Source organism: Mchenga conophoros, linkage group LG2 (assembly GCF_057382185.1).
Source record: "Mchenga conophoros isolate Kocher_MC1m ecotype Shallow Benthic linkage group LG2, M_conophoros_male_GT1.1, whole genome shotgun sequence".
NCBI lineage: Eukaryota > Metazoa > Chordata > Actinopteri > Cichliformes > Cichlidae > Mchenga > Mchenga conophoros.
The window spans coordinates 31647188-31664371 of NC_140527.1; the positions used below are offsets into that span (position 1 = coordinate 31647188).

The window sequence follows — 17184 nt, forward strand, 5'->3', positions numbered from 1 at the left end:
TACTGTGAGGTAGCTAAGGAATCCAGCCAGGTTCTAATTCACCTGGAGATCCTTCAAAGCTCTTTGGTTCAACTCAGAGATGTAAGGGAAGTACATTGAGCCATTTTTAAATCTTCCAGGTTTAATATGATCGTCTTTCTGTGGGATGAGAAGTTGGGCCCACAGAGCTGTAATCTGTCTCTTCATTGGCAGCATGTCTGGATAGTCTGTCTGACCTTCTCTCTCTCTCTCTCCATGCTTACGTTTAGCTTGCTCTCAAAAAAAGAAAAACAGCTTGTGAATTTTTAATAACCTCATTCATATTTCTTTAGTGACCGACTCATTAAAGAGAACAAATCATAAAGAAACAAGCACAGCTAAAGCTCCTCAGATAATTGCAGATGAAGTCAATTAGATTTTGTCTCTGTAAGCCGGTAATAGGTTTTACTATTGGGATTTGTTTTACCTAGAAACTGTTGTTGATGTAACCACCTTAATTTAAAACCTCGGCAACACACATCGGTTTGTTGAACGTCTTCAGTTTTACTCAAGCAGATAAGCATTGGAGATTTATAAAATAGCCTAGTTTTATCTGTCTGCTTACACCCGGCTTTCCATAAGGAAGCATACAGGAAGATATTCCAGTACAGTCTGTTATTCTTCTTTCCACATGCCTGCATTGGGATTTAACCTTGAAAACGATCAGTGTTTGTCTGTGAAAGTGTGTGGTGAGAACAACTCACACAGCTGGAATGCTGGGTCTCTTTCTTTGTGGATGTTTGCTTCCCCTCACTGCTGATATTTTTTTTTCTCCCTACAACCCAGACAGATTTACATGCCCACGCACACATACACATCTCTGTGTCCAATTTTAGACTTTAACCATCAACCGAGCTCTGCCGTGAAGGAGGATGAGAGTTCATTTTTCACCCTCCCTCTCATCTTCACCCATTAAAAACATTTCACACTGTAATAAAAAGCTTGCGAGTTGTTACGAGGAATAACCAAGCAACCGTGTCTGTAACGGACCTTGTTTTTCTCTTCCGGAGAGCTGACTTGTATTCAACATGAAAACAACACTGAAACTGAATCCACCGACAGCTATTTTCACTCAACGCTACATGCATTATGGGCTTGTTCAGCAACTGTACTACTGCTTCCATTACTTCTTCATCATGCACACTCAACTCTGTTGGGAGTATCTTCAGGTCCTGCGGTTAAATTCACTTGTTTTGTCTTCAGGCTGTTTCAACAAACTGTATTTCCCTGTTTGGTCCTGTGTGGTCACTAACCTTTATTCCTTTATTTACCTGTATTCTAACAGATTCTCAGTCAATACTGCTCCTTGCGTGTAGCTGTCTTTCACTTTTCTCTGCTGCTCTCTTGCTTCTTTCCATCATTCCCTTTGGTAGAACAGCTCTTTTAATAATGCAGCACATCATTCTGTTGGCCTCTCTCTCCAGGGAGCTCTTGTGTCGATTAGGCAGCAGAATCTGGAGCCAAGCCACGGGTCTATTCACCGCATCACTGCACAACAAGAGAGTCAGAGAGAGTGAGGGAGGGAAAGAGCTAGAGAGAGACATGGTGGCATGGCCCGTGAGGTAGAGATGGACAAAACCGCAAAGGGGTTGAAGACATTAATAGACAGCAGAAGCATGCAGAGATGGGAGAGGCTTTTATCACTGCTTCTAAGTTTTGGTATACAACTTCTTTTGTCCTCTGACTCTTTAAAGGAGATTTTTATAAGAAGCAGTGTGGGAAGCTAATCAGTCTGTCTGTGTGTCTCCTAAAATTCTTGTCAGTGTCATAGTTTTGGTTTGCCTTCATTTTTCCACTCATGAGCTGGCAAGCTCAGTATTTTAGACACATCTCTATGTGTACTGTCATCCACTGAAATAATCCTTTCAGATGCAAGTCATTTGGACGTCCAGTTCAGCTTCTGGCCGCTTTGGTGCAAAGCCGATTGCCCACTTAAATTAACACGTTCTCTTTTTGATGATGTCAGTCTTTTGATTTTAGTTTTGAGGGTTTTCTTTTTTCCTTTTTTTTAATCAGGCCTGTAGTTTTTGTGTATGTGTGCGTGCTCAGTTTATGCCCCACAGTGTTTGGGACAACATGGATGCCTGAAGGTACAGTTATTCGTGGCCATCTGTAATGCTTTGATGAGCCTCAGTGAAAAACTGTAAAGACAAATGATACACACAGGCATACATCGTCATTGCACACATCTCAACTACAAACCAAGTACATAAAAACACTAAACTGCACCTTAGAAACATCTTGCTGTTGTTGCGATGAAACATATATTTCATACTGCATCTTCTGTTCTCTTCACAGCAAAAGCCTCCCAACAATGACTGGCGCTTCACACAGGGACAAAGACCCGGACCTAGCGGGTGAGTTAGCAGAGTAACACATTGATTCAGCTGAAATACGCAGTAATATCTAGATCATGTTATTGCTTTTCAAGGGGGAAAAGAGTAAAAGGGGTGAGGGATTTTTTTTTTAAAAAGGGGGGATGGTAGTGAGCGCTGTAACCATAATAATTTGCTACCTGCAGTGTGCCATCTGATTTTAAAATACAGATGGCATCACAAGCAAACATTTTTATGTGACTTCAAATTTTATTCCAGTGGTGATGAGTTTCTTGTTCCACCTGATTGCATGATTCTGCTCAGTAAGGTTGTGAAAAGCATCTCTGCCTGTTTCCAGGCTGCTTTATAAAATGGCTGCTGCAGCTTCCACTCCCCCTCCCCCTCCCCTGCTGTTCCTTTCCTCTCTGCGCTCCCTGAGCCTGTGCGCCATCGCTCAGTACTACTGATGAGGAACAGTGACCAGAGCTAGCGGGGGGGGATGGGATAGTGCATTTATCTTTATTGCTCTCTCCATTTTTTCCTGCCACGTCACTTGAAAACACGTTTTCTCGACATCAGTTACTTGCCTTATTAAATGTCAGTTGTGTTGTTTAGTTTACATTCTGTGTTGATTGCTTTGTCACTGATATTTGCCCATGTAGTGTACGCAGTTGTGATTGTGCGACAGATCTTATGAGTCGAGGTTTGTCCCTGAAACACACAGGCAATGTTAGGCACAAACACAAGCTACTGCACTTTTAGAAACCACTGGGTTTTATTTTACTTCTCAACAGCTATGTCATTCACATCCTGTTTTTGAAAAGTATGTGGCTGACTCAGCATTTTCCAAACAAGATCTAAAGCATATACAAATACACAGTAGTTCTTTTCAGGGTGTATAACTTGTTGTGTTTTTAGTCCCCACATGCCGTACGGTACACACATACGATGGACGCCGAAGAATGGGACAAGGTACCGATTTAGACGTAGGCCCTGTATGGTCACTTTATGTCCTCAGCAGCTGATCAGGGATCGCATTTGCCGCCGTTCAGTGAAAGAGGAACTTGGTCAGCTGATAAGGGCAGGGAGTGACTCAAATCTTTTAGTTAGTGCACTGCAGTTGAGTGCTGTGCTGTGTGTAGCTGTACCTAACCCATAGCTTCTGTTAGTCTCCCCGAAAGTTTGATGGGATTTGTTGATCGATGTGCATAGGCCACAATGCCTGCTGTGGCGTAGAAAGGATTGTGACACTTTTTTTCAGTTTGTGTGCAGTGTTTTGTAGATTTGCTATGCCTTGTATGTGTGCTATACATATAGTCGTTATAGTCTGAGAGCTCTTCTTTTTCTCTCCTTTGAGATTTGCCTACCATACAGTGTTGCCTTTGATGTATGTCTGTGATGGTTGTAGCTTAACACCACCACATGCAGCTTTTTCATGTGACTTATAAACCAGAGGACAATGACAACGTCTGTGTCATGACTGATAGTTTAAAATGCCTGTTAGAGGTTGAGATGTTCCTAGATGGAGTAATTGGGAGTCTGTTTTAAGCACTAGAGATTAACATGCAGATATAATAGATGTCAGCATGTACACCATGTGACCAGAGGAATGGGTTTAAATTATAAAATATAGCCTATGATAGGGAAAAAGGAAAAAACGTAAGACACAGTGGAATAAATGGTTAAATAGAGTGGCATTTGAATTCTGTGTGAAATCAAAACATTAACCACTGATTCTGTGCTTCATTGGTTGGAGGGGATTAAAAAGAAGCAAAGAGCTGCAGGAGGGTTTTTTTTGTTTTTGGTTTTTTTTACCTTTTCCTACTGTGGCTTTAATTTCTTGAAGGTTCCCTGAAAAGCGACAAGTAAAGGCATCTATTAAGATGAAACATATAATGTAAGGAAACCGAAGGAGAATGATAGCCCAGACTGGCCAACTGAGGACATCATTCTGGACCACAATGTACAACTTTGCCCACAGGAAGTGATAATCCTGACCACAGGAAACACTTAACTCAACTAGAGGATATGATAAGAAAAATAAAGCTAATTTAGCATGAAGGGGCACAAAATGGCTGCTTCTGGCCTTACCGAGGGTGCTCCTCTCCAGTCTGTTTCTCATTGGCTGCTTGGCACAAGACATACATGTTTCTCTTCCTCGGTCTCTTTCTGGCACTGAGCTGAAAACCACTTCAGTGTTTTGGCAGTGCAGTCTGGCAACCTGCGCTTAATCAGAGCCAAGCTTTTGTGTTCAAACTCCTTTTTCACTTTTTCTGTTAATGTGTCTTTTACTTTCTCTTTATTCCCCAGATCAGGGCAATTTGTCTGATTGCTTTTTTAGTTGGTTTTAAGTAGAAAGGAGCTTTCTTGTTTACATCCTATGCATTTAACACACTGTCTATTGTGCAGAAGTTTTAGATAAGCTGCAAATCCTTAAATATATTTACTTTTCATAAAAAGGAACCCAAACATTAAAAAAATCATTTGGCATAATCACCCTTTAAAATAACACCAGTCCTGCTAAGTGCAAACATCTTGGCTATCTCATTTTCTTCTGGCCAGACCGATTTGGTGTTCATGGCTGTGTGGGGGCCATAGCATCCTTTGCATTACTGTAAACAGTTTTTTATGACTCTGGTTATTGCTTTGAGGTTAATATTATGCTGTAGGATGAGCCTACAACTCTGTTCTCTCATGCATAAAAAGTTAAACTTAAAAGTTTAACCATCTTGAGTACTATAAACCATCTTGTGTGCTATAACGCTGTACAGACTGTCTTGCCTTGCCCCTTTATTTCTAAAATCTTTGTATTAGGAAAGTAGCACGCAATTTCACTGTGTCACTGTCATTTCCAGCTGCACATACCAACAGAATTGTTTACCCATGGCCTCCACTGAGTGTCCTGAGGGGTTTTATTAGCCCATACAGTCAAAAAGCCTTTGTTTCAACACTCTGACCCACTGTTTACATGGCTGAGAGTAGTTAAATGTTACTTTTTTTTAATGTAGTGCTGGTGATGAATTAGCCATACTACTGCTATAATGGTTTTAAATGATGTTTGAGTCTCATGCAGGGCTTCTAATGAAGTGAAATGACATTTATCTATATTTTATGATAGTTTACCAGTAGCATGAAGATAGCACACTGTTGTTTTTTGACACTAAAAATCTAAAATTGGGGGTTTATTAGCACTTTGGGAACAGACTCAAACATTGTGACCTAGTTCTCAGTTGCAGAGTTTGTGTTGCCGTGTTACATGCATGGGAATAGAAATAAGTAGGTGAGCATACTCAAAGCATACAAGTCTGCTTTCTCCGCTGTTACCCCCACATGCAAATTACAGCTTTTAAATAAACCAGCCTTTGAACATGAAGCCCGTCCAGATGGAAATGTTCAGCGCTCACTGAGCGCTGCATGTGCGACTATGCAGACAGCTATTTCCTTTAAAGGTGGGATCATTAAATACGTTTAATCAGATTTACTAGACGGCGCATTGCTCAGGGTCATACTGGCGAGTGTGTGACCGCTGTACAATTAATGTGTGAACACACTTGCTACCATGTGTGTGTCCAGCAGCATTTGCACATGCCTTTACAATAATCTGTTTAAGCGTGAGTGTGTGTGTGTGTGTGTGTGTGAGAGAGACACACTCTGTTTTGCGTACTATACATCCCGTATTATTCTCCTCAGGCTGTGTATTTCACCATCAGCTGCTCTGCTTTACATCATCCTGTCAAGCTAAACACACATAGATCCACTGTAGAGGAGAGTTTATTTACATGTGTTTTTTCCCGATTTTTTTTTTCCACAGGGCAACTGGAGGACCTGAGGTTGCCATGGGAACTGGCCCCTGGCCCCAGCCCCCTACTGAAGCTGAGCAGCTCCAAGCCCTGATGGCTGCAGCCAACGGTGGGTCCTATACCTTGTCACCTCTTTCGTCCCTCCTATGAGTTCCACCATCTCTTTTCCAAACCTATTTATTGCTCTTCTTCTCATCAGGATGCGTGGGAAGTGGTGGTTTGTTTAGCTTCCTGTTTGGTTGGAGAGCAACAAGCCAGACTCAGTCATTGATAAAGCTCTGTCTGTCCACGCTGGCGTTTCCATTTAGTGGACGTGAACCTAGTATTACTACCCACAGTTTCCTTGATGTAGTAAAGCTGATTTGTTGAATATAATAACACAACAGTGAGACACGTTTCCACTGTACACACTTATCACATGTTTAATGTTTTACTATAAGCAGTAAGCTATAAGGGCTACTCGTACATTTATGTAACATTAAAGCCTATATGATTCCTATATGTTACAACACACATCCTCCCCCTCCTGTCCTGTCCCTTCTGTCCCTGCAGTGACGGCTTAGGCAGCACTGAGGTGAATTCACACAGTGACTCATCTTCAGGCTTTGTCATCGCATAGAAAAGTACGCAGAAAACAGCAGGATTACCAAGACCAAATGTAGCGTCAGGCAAACACAAATTATACAAAGATGGTAATGATGGAGAGACGAATGTGACGAGGTTTATTGGCAAACAGATTCAAGTCGTCACTTCCAGTGTTATTTCACCACCAATCTGTCCCCCCCTTCTTGGACACTGGGAACTGGGCCCTGGTGTGTGACATTTTTTTTCCATCACTGGGAAATGGCGAGATCGTCATGTGTTGGTAACCTGCATGTTAGACAGAATGAACAATTTGAGCCATCAGGGAGGAAGGAACAAACTGAGCATGTGATAAATACTGAAGGTCATCTCTCCTTTGTGCTTAATGTCACTGTGCCGATAAACACAATGACAAACACGGAACAATTCATTTAATTAGCGCTCCACTTCAGAGGAGAAGGTAATAAAAAAGTGTTCTCTCTAATGACTTTAGCTCCAGCACAGTTAGAACTGCAAATGTCATGTGCATGTGTGTGTTTATGGAGGCTGAGATGAACTAGAGAATGGGGGAGGGAGGGTTTGTTCCCTGGCTCTGCAATGCAGGGGCTGTGGGAGAATTATGGGCTGAGCAGCTACGTCATGCACGCTCACAAAAACAGGGCATGCCTGATTTATTTATTTATTTTTTTAAGAAAAGGAACGCCAGATAAACAGAGGAATAAGACATTTTCAGCAACCATGTTGAACAAAAAAGAAAATCCTCTTCACTCTTTTGTTAATATTTCTTCTTGTTCATATCTTTACTTTTTAGGTTCACTTACTGTCTCTTTATGTTTTTGTTTGAACTAAACCTGATGTTCAGACTGAATTTCGTTTTAATCTGCTGTACAAAGTATTATAATTTCCTTTTATGTCCCATTTAATTTCACCTCTTCTGTTTATACTAGATATTCTTCCAAATGCTTTTCTAACAAGTTTCATCCCTCTGTCCTCTTCCCTCCTCACCCCTTGTCCCCCAACTTTGTCTCTCTTCCCCCTAGAAGTGAGTGAGGCTACAGCCACCCTCGGGCCCGGCACTATGGGCTTGAGCACCCGCTACAGCCCCCAGTTCACTCTGCAGCACGTGCCAGACTATCGTCAGAACGTCTACATCCCAGGCAGCACGGCCACCCTCACCTCAAACCCCCAGCAGCAGCAGGCCACGGCCCAGCAGGCCACCCAACAGGCACTGCCCCCTCCTCAGGCCTCAGCTCAACCAGAGCCCCCTAAGGCCGCCCAAACTCCAGCCTCCAAGAAGAAGTCCACCAAGAAGGAGAAGAAGTAGATGTGAATAGGTGAAGGAATGATCAACCTGGGCCTGATCTGATGAGAAATTAACCCTCCACACCCCACCATTAGATATCTTAAATATTGACAGCAAATCACTTGTGACCACATGGGCGATTTTGAAAGTTCTTTGAAAGTGTCTTGAATGCCTCAAAGAATCTGAATGTGTTGAAAGCTGTTAGTGTTTCTAACTTGTGCTGTGCTTAAGGTCTATTATTGTTCACATAACCGTTGTTGGTAGATATATTTGGCTGGGTGTGGGGGGTTACTGTCCCCCGCCCATATTTCTTTCTCTTTTTTTGGCAAAAATACAAAACAAAAACTTGGACAAAGAGATTCAGTGTAAGCAACCTTGCTGGGATGACAAGACTATACGCAGTGATGTATTCAGAAATGAAATGTTAATGTCTTTCACGTTGGATTTTTTCATGCACTTTCCATGAAGTGGAAAGTCAGCTGTTGTAAAGTACGTTAGTTGCCATCCATTAGATTGCTAATAGGGTCAGCATTGCTGGGTCTTAAAGCGTTAAGTCCTTTGACTTTAAGGCTGTTGTTTGACAAGTATTACAAACTCTTCTGCATGCTCATTAAGGTTCAAACCACATATACTAGTTTAGAATTGCAAACTATGCATTGCAAAAGCAGAGGAGGAGGACATCTTGAATCTATTATCGTCCCTCCAATCGCAGGTCAATATAATGCACATGTAGCATTTACTTGACGCAAAATGAAAATTACTTTTGTAATCGTAGTTTAAAAAAAAACAGATTTTAATCTTCTGATATTTTTATGACCTGAGCATGCACCCAGAGGAAGGGCTGGCAAAGAGTCGGGGTTGCACGGCGCTGTGTCGTGGAGTCACGAGCCATGCTGTCCATATCAGTGGTACAGCAGCAGAGACTGGCTTCTTCTGCAACACCTCCAAGATGGGCACAGATATGTCTTGCTGCCCCGCACCCCCCTGCCCTCCCCTCCTCACACTCAGCTCGTGTCCCTCCCTCATTCACCACCCCCATATTGAGAGCCAAACAAAAAGAAATGCACTGTTAGTATTCTTAAGATGATGTAGGGGTTGTAATCACTTCAGTCTTTAGGGAAACATGTAGATGTGGTAAACTTAAGTGCTTAGGAGTTTCTAGACACCTTGCGGGCCTTTAGGGCCTCGATGGAGTATTTTCCTTCACCATCCTCAAGTGCTGAAGAAACGTCTTGATGTGGCACAGTATCATGTCTTTTCTTTGGGAGATAACGATTCGATAGCATAGAGAAAGTGTTTGTATAAGATATGAAGTTTTTACATTGCCGTCTATCCTTCTGTCAAACTCCTGGACACGTACAACAGCATGAAGAAAAAAAAGGCAGCTTGCAGGGTGGGTTAGGGAGAGTGGAAGTGGTATGGTGAGAGGTAAGCAGACTGAGGTGGCACCATTGTATCGATCAGGGGGTGGTAAACATCCTTGGCTCTACCCACTGAATGTACAGAGGAACCACAGTTGACCTGCCCACCCCAGAAACTCTCTCAAATGCACTGACTGTAGTAGAGGTCAACAGAGCCAAGCGCAGTTGTCCCTGTTGGTGAGGAGATGCCACTCACAAGCCCTTTGAAATCTCTCTCTTCCATTGACACCAATGGGAAACCTCAACCTCTTCACCCCTCACCTCCCGCCCTCTACTCCCTAGTCCTGTGAGGCTCTTCCCCACTGTAAATAAACACGAGTCCTGTCGATGGTATGAGCCAGGTGTTTGTATAGTAGGGACCATGTCCAACATTTTCAAAATAAAAGTCCCTCTCCACAAGGCGTGGCTTACTACTGGAATGTGTTGCATTTTGTTTTTAAGAAAAAAAAATTAAGAAAACCACAGTTAAAAAAAAACAATAATAAAAAAAAAAAATTGAGATGTTCTTCAGCAGTTTGTGTTGCAATGTAGTAACTAAGCACCATGGAAGCCAACTAACACTTAAGTGTAAATAACTGATAAAGATAACTTTAGATAAGTAAAAGAAGTGACACACGTAGACTAGTTAACTTGTGGTATGTGTTGCGCATATTTTTGTGTTTATTTTCCCTCTACTATCTTTTATCACCCTGTAAAGATACAAAAGAAAAGAAAAAAAAATATGGAAAAGTTTCTATCCTTCTGTAACCTCTTAATGTTCTTTTGCGGTGATTTTATCTTGTGCATTTGTGAAAGAATGCCTCTCATTCTCTTTCTGTCCATATGAACAAATGATTATAAATATTATATATGTGTAAGTCCGTCCGCTGCTGAATTAATCCTACTCTATCCTGCTGTATTATCTTTCTTATCAAATGCTTAAACCCCACGCTATACCCCTGTGTTACTCTCTTATTTTTATGCTAATATTTATATTGCTGTTTTATTTTCTCTTGAACACTGACATTTCAAATAAAAAGATTCATTTTAAAATTACTTATGCGTGTGGTTTGTGTTAATGCTGCTATTTGTCATTTCTCTCACAGGCTGAGTGAGGTAACTCTGAGCATCATTACATTGTTAACAATATTAATCGCGCTCACTAAACAGTTTTAAATGCTTCTTGGAGTTTTAACCATGTGGCTGCAGCACTACTAATTAATCCCAGAAGCCTTTTGTCTTCTTTAATTTCAGATTTCTTTAAAAAGCAAACTACGAAGCTACAAATAATTTACAGGAACTAGGATGTCTTAATCAAAAACATGTTAAATTGATGATATAAGTTCTGATCCTTTTTCAATAGTACTCAGAACTACAGCTGCCAAAAAAGTATTCTTTGTTTAAAAAGAAAAAGCACGGCACAGCATATTAAGTCAGTAAAATTGATTTATTTAGCATCTTTCTAGAAAAGGATATGCTTCACAAGAACAATTAGTACGCCTATACAAATAAGTACTAAACTGCTCTTTAAAAGTTTCAATAGAGTCCATTGATCTCAAACGTAATGGTAATGGATTCCATTGTTTATTTTAGTTTTCGCTGTAGTATGAGGAACCACCAACAAGACCTGCATGTTACATATGGGTGCAAGAGTTCACTATTGTAAGCTGACATTTGACCATGCAGAGCTCTAAAACTGATCACCAAGATCTCAAACTGAAGTCTGAACGTTATAATTAAAGCATGGTGGAAAGTAAAATAGTACTGAGGTCAAATGTAAGATAATCATAGAGCTTATTCTATAAACTGATTCCTTCTCCAACTCATTGATATTAGAGCTACACGCTTTTCTATCTTTCCTCTTGCAGAAGTTGGGGCCACTATAGGGAACATGCCTGCACATGCTCTTTGGGCCTTTCAATAGATCTTACACAATAACACATGACTCTATAAATAGCCCACAGGACGTCACTAAGCAAAACAAAAGGAGCAGCCCACTGCTGCAGATGTTGGGGGATGGAAGGAGGGACTGAGAAACTGGAGGGATAGAGAGGATGTGTCGGCCATGAATCAGGTCGTTATGCCTGCTGTTGTGGGTTTTCGGAGTCCAGGTTACTGCCTGAAGATTATGCAAGACCAGCGGCTACTGGAGCTATTTAATCATACCTGAAATGACAAAGAACAATCCAGTTTTTCCACACAACAGCATTCCACCATCAATCACTGCAGATTCACATACCCAAAATGGCCGTCTCCTCTTGCCACTTTCTTCTTGAGTTATATGGTTGCCACAGTAACCATCAGCCCTAGCGCTGGATGCTTTGCTCTGTTCAACACATCTTCATTACAGATATATCCAGTAGCCATTATTGGCTCTGCTCAGGGCCTGGCTGAGCTCAATGACCTGCGGAAAGATAAACATATTCAGCAATTAGTCAAACCTGGCAACCGACTGAGCCATATGTAGAGAACAGGGCAGAGCTGATTGGAGAATATCCCACACACACAGACACAAGGAGATGAGTCAGAGGTAATAAGGCACTGTGGGTTTGTCCCCATTTGGAGAAATAAAATATGAGCTTCCATTTTAGAGCCTATTCTGGTTCTATCAATGAAAGGAAACTGAGGTGCTGTTCATATGGGTATATTATACATATACAAGTAGGACTTAAAATAGCTTTATAGTCTCTTTGTCAGCTGATGTTTGTCATCCTGTGACTCATACAGACTCCTGATGCCCTGACTGTCCCCATGTGTCAGAAATTTCCCCAAGGGGAGACCCAACAGAATGAGGAGATTGTTCTTCTGTTGCCCCCTTTATGTCCCCTACCCCATCTCGCTTAATTGAGCACATTCCTACTGATTATACACACATAGAGATGCACAATAGTGTGACAAACAGGCAAAAAACTTCAAATCAGTGATGTATAGCAGTCGCAGACTAGAACCTGACAATGGGCAGCCTGTGTACGATAACAGCATTAGTGACACAGCCTGGACACAAACCAGAAGACCAGGCTTCGTCATATCCTCAGTGTGATACATGCACATGGAAGCAGAGATGTGGCAGCCCACAGAGACACTTACACACCCAGACATTCAAAACACACCCACGAGCACCCACGATAATTAAAATGTATTATAATTTGAGCTATAATTCACATCACACGCCTACATAAGAAAACGGAGGTTCCTCTCTTCCTCGTCAGTGTGGGAGCTGCCAGAAACTTCCCGCGCAAGGAAACAAGGATCTCATTTCAGGCCAAGGAAGACTTAATCAATGTGAAGAAAGAGCAGGATGTGACGTAATGGGTTGCTAGTGGCGGGACAGGAAGTGAGTTTCCGCGCCCGTTTACTGTTTTTTAACCTCACAGTAGTAAAATCAAAGGAAGGAGTTCCTCCCCCCCATCCTCCTTCACTGGCTTCCTCTCTTCTTCCTTCCCTGCCCCCCCCTTTCTCACTCCAGCAGCTGTCTCTGCATATGTAGGGTCACCACATGTTGGAGAACAGAGGTCTGTTTTGTGGATATGCACACTGGAAGACTGAAAGGATAAAGCTTAATCTGGGTTTTTGTCGGGAATAACCCTGACATGAAATTATATATATATATGTATATGTATATGTGTGTGTGTGTGTGTGTGTATAAATTAACAACCACTCATCATAAGCAGAATCTAAATCCAGCAGGAACTGACTGACCTCCACTTTTATCAAGCAGGAATCTTGCAGTGCAGAGCCAGAGAAAGAGAGAAACTGCTGTTTTTAGGATGAACGTTCCTTATAAAAGATTAATTGACAGAGAGGAATGGAAAGTTAGTTTTCTGATGGCACTCTCCGCCAGCTCTAAAAATAACCCCTGAACAAAAGCGTCGGATAACACCAAACGATTTGTCACATATGAACACACACATATCCAAACGCTGCATTGCTCTTTAAAAATCATCTTTGTATCTCTGTAAAGACAAATATCCTGCTAATTTTCAAAAAGTCTGCTTTCATTTATTATTTCAGCAGAGAGGAATGTGTTCATAGGGCAGCGTTAACAGGGAATCTGCTGCTCTAAGGCAGAAAGAAGAAGGGGGGGTCATTGAGAAAGAGCATTGGAGCGCTGGAGCCTGAACGTTGCTAAGGCTAACACTATCCTGATTTAAAGAGACTCAGTAATGTGCTGGCTGCTGGCTTGACTAAATCACAGAGATGGAGCTGTAGCAATGTGGAGGAAGAATACAATGCTCCCTTTCAAAGCCACAAACCCTTTTTCTCTTCATCTGAAAAGCCCCCTCTCTCCTCATCTCTCTCTCCCCTCATCTTCTTTGCCAAGTGTTCTTGCTCCTGTTTTCTCAGCTGGGAGGATGGAAATGAGACAGCGGGGAGACAGGAATTGAGAAGGGAAAGACAGACTGAGGGAAAGAGAAGGCTGACATTAGGCTGCTACAGACACAGGGTTAATTGCTTTGTAAGCCAGTGAAAGAGAAGAGTGAAAATATGAGGACTGCATCAAGTCAAAGGTCGCAGACAACATAAAATAAGAAAGTGCAGTTTGGTTTTAATTTCCCCAATAGAATGGAACAATGTGTGTGTTATTTTTTTAGGAGATCAAAAGCTTCCATCTGGTGTAAAGTGGTTTAAGGGCATCCTCTCCCCCCACCTTGTTTCTACACACTCTAATACCCACACACACACACTAAAAACACACATACAACACTCTAGCATAACCCCAATCCCTTTTAACAACCATACACCCCATGAGCAGTCCTCCACCCCGCTCCCTATGCAGCTACCACGCCCCCAGCACAGTGCAGAGGATCTAATCCATTGCCTCCACCAGCTGCGGTTGTCATGGTAACAGAAAATTCCAGATTTCCATGATGAAGGCTGGAACAGAGAGGAAACCAGAAAATAAAATGTTCAAGGATTCAACAAAGAACGCCAGTTTACTCTTTGTTGTTTTCGCGGGCGTGTGTGTATGTGTGTGCGTGTGCATTTGACACAGCTGCATGTGAAGGATGTTGTGTAGCATGTATTAGATTTTAGACATACCAGAACATTAACCGAGGAGGTTAAGTGTGTGTGTGGGAGAGAGGTGGGTCTGAAAGGTCGGACACGCTGTGAATGCGCAGCTCCTCCAGACATGCAGACATTGACACAGAGGCATGTCGACAACTCAGCACCATGGCGACAGGTGTTGCTGCGGAAATGGTGCAGCTGCTGCATGGATATTTCAGGCTAATAAGCGTGCATCATCAAGCAAGTCTCTACTTTCCCCCTCTCTCCCCACTGCACCGCTGTGTCCCCTAAACTGCCCCTGTGACTGATCCCCTTTCCAGTAGAGTCATGCAGTATTGTTTAGAAAATACGTCCAATTAGGAGAGAATCTCGAGGTCTTCAGGGAGCATACACATCAACAAATTCATTACATGTGCTGACATAGCTTGCATAAAAAACACACAAAAAATAACTTGCTCAGTTCTTGAATTGCTGTTGGTAATAACAAGGTGTGAAACCAGATGGTTTCTGTCTAAAACTAACTGGGACACAAACCATGTGTCAAATTCACCCACTAATATCAAGCACCGGCTATCAGGTTGAATGCTTTCCCTTCTGGAAATCCCACAAGCATCTCCAGAATGAGTAGAAATGCAGCCACAGTCTTTAGACAGAAAGCCTACAATACATACACACAAACACACAGAAATTATGAGAATGTAGCATATTTGTGAAACCCCAGGGAAAAGCAAACTGGGCATCAACACTTGAAATCATCAACTGGGATCATGGGAATGTTTTAAGAGCCATATCTCACATTCTGACCGTCATCTAAATGTCACCAGTGTTGGTGGGACGCTCTGCTGCACGCCACGACCTCTGGGACAGGTGTTAAACCCATCAGCAGAGGAGGAAGCTGGGAACTTACTCTGGAAACATGGGAAATCAATTCAAATACAAGACATACCAGAGGTTCTAAGTGATCACTGTACCAGATAAAAATGTAGAAAAAAAGCCAAGCACATTCCTACAGAGGAAAAGTGCATTATCTGTTATAAAGATATATCAAAGGTGCCAGGAGAACCTCATAAAGGGAGATAAGAGCTAAAAGCCAGTGAAAATATTTGTTCTCTTGTCTTTGCTTTCTGATGCAGTGCAGTCAGACTGTGCACAATTAAACTTCCCCAAAATGGTTCACTGCCTCATTTAGAAATTTGCAGGAGTTGTGACTAGTTTGTTTGCATGGAGGCGTGTGTGCATCAACAGCAGGCAGAAAACAAACCTCTGAGAGGATTAATTAGAAAATACTGCAGGATGTTCTGGGAAACTAAGAGGAAGAAGACAGAGAAGGGGGGGCAAGTTCCAGTGCCCTAATTTACTGCTCTCATGATACGTCACTACCATCCCTCTCCCTCCCTTCCCCAGTCTCTTTGTTCTCTCCCCCGATCATATTCTCCACATTTTTAGCAACACACAAACCTAATTCATTTGGTCAAATTCTTTCAATGTTTCCCCATTATTTTTATCTCTATCATTGTCACTACATCCATTTTCGTTCTTTCTTTATTGCTAAAGCCAGATAACCAGACTCTCTGCCCTAGATAAAAATTGAGGTCTGTCAGTCTGCCTTTGTGACCCCGCCTGATGTCCATCCATCTATTCATCCATCCACTGCTTCCCTCCACTCCTCTTTCCATTTGAGAGGGTAGTGGAAGTCCACAGAGTTCAGTTTGTGTCACTCGTCTGTCGGTGTCCATAAAGCTCAAATATTCATGCGCCCGTTCCGCGCCATGCAACAACAGATGATGTCGGAGTGCGAAAGACTCTCAGTTTCCATGGCAACCTCCAACATCCATTCCCCTCCTCCCCCTCCCCTCTGCATCCCCCTCCTCTCTCAACTCAGTTGGGTGGTAGCGAGGGATGGCGGCGGGGATGATTACCTCTCTGAGACCATGCAGCAAAGGGGGGGGGGGGGGGGGGGGGGCATTACAGGGAGTAGTTCGCTAGGATGTGAGGGATGGAAGAGAAGGGAGGAGAGAGGAAAAAGTACAAATAATTAATGCGGATTTTTAAAAAGTGGAAGCCAGGAAGAAAAAGAAGAGGTCTGACGGGTGTGGATTGGATGACAAAAACAAACATCTGTCTGCTGATGACCAAGATAAATCTTTATGTTCTCTTTCACTCTATGCATTCCCTCTTTGTCCTTTCTCTGCACTCCCACCCATAAAGATGCAGAACAGCACACAGACTGTAAGCAGCTTACTATAATACAGCTCCATAAAGGCTCCCAATACTTCTCCTTTACCCCCTACCCTGCCTGCCTACTTCCCTGACTGCAAAATGAAAGGTAATGCAGCATACTGCCCCCTATGCTTCAAAATCAAGCTTGTCTGGACCTTTGTGTTCTACAGAACACATTTGGAGTAGTTGCTGAATGGAGCACTTGATCCACCCTATCCTCTTCATTATTAGTAAAGCTGTGCCTCATATCGTCTGCACTGTAACCGTCCACCAATCTCAGCTTAGCTGTTTACAGGCCTGATATTTTCCTTCTCATCACCCCTGCACTGGTCTTTATCCTATGCCTGACTGAGCATCATCCGCATTGTTTACTGCCCCCTGTTTAAGATATCATTCCTTTCCAGCTGCAGCCATTTGTCCACATCTGTGTTCTCTCCCTCTATGTGGGTCATTGTTTGCCATGGTTGCTTTTGTCTTTGTTTTCTTTGTCCCTCCCTTTACTCTTGTGATGCTACTCCAGCTCTCACTTTAAAATGAGA

General features: G+C 42.4%; 2 protein-coding genes across 51 annotated transcripts in view; one reads left to right on the forward strand and one right to left on the reverse strand.

Moving 5' to 3' along the window:
* LOC146582303 (protocadherin gamma-C5-like) overlaps positions 1-10474 on the forward strand; it is a 292403-nt gene extending 281929 nt beyond the window's left edge. For 24 of the 50 annotated variants that reach the window (XM_085294939.1, XM_085294789.1, XM_085294756.1 and 21 more), the window contains exons 2-5: positions 2317-2375; positions 3252-3305; positions 6145-6242; positions 7756-10474. In XM_085294939.1, the coding sequence (XP_085151065.1) occupies positions 2317-2375; positions 3252-3305; positions 6145-6242; positions 7756-8039 (495 nt within the window). In that variant the 3' untranslated portion in view covers positions 8040-10474. The remainder of the gene's footprint in view (positions 1-2316; positions 2376-3251; positions 3306-6144; positions 6243-7755) is intronic. The other 26 variants (XM_085294947.1, XM_085294893.1, XM_085294876.1 and 23 more) reach the window with 3 other exon arrangements.
* Positions 10475-11380: 906 nt separating this feature from the next.
* Positions 11381-17184, reverse strand: part of LOC146582328 (protein diaphanous homolog 1-like) — a 33657-nt gene continuing 27853 nt past the window's right edge. The window contains exons 10-11 of the transcript XR_014894695.1: positions 11658-11822; positions 11381-11584 (exon numbers count right to left, since the gene is read on the reverse strand). The gene's annotated coding sequence lies outside the window, so the exon portion shown is untranslated. The remainder of the gene's footprint in view (positions 11585-11657; positions 11823-17184) is intronic.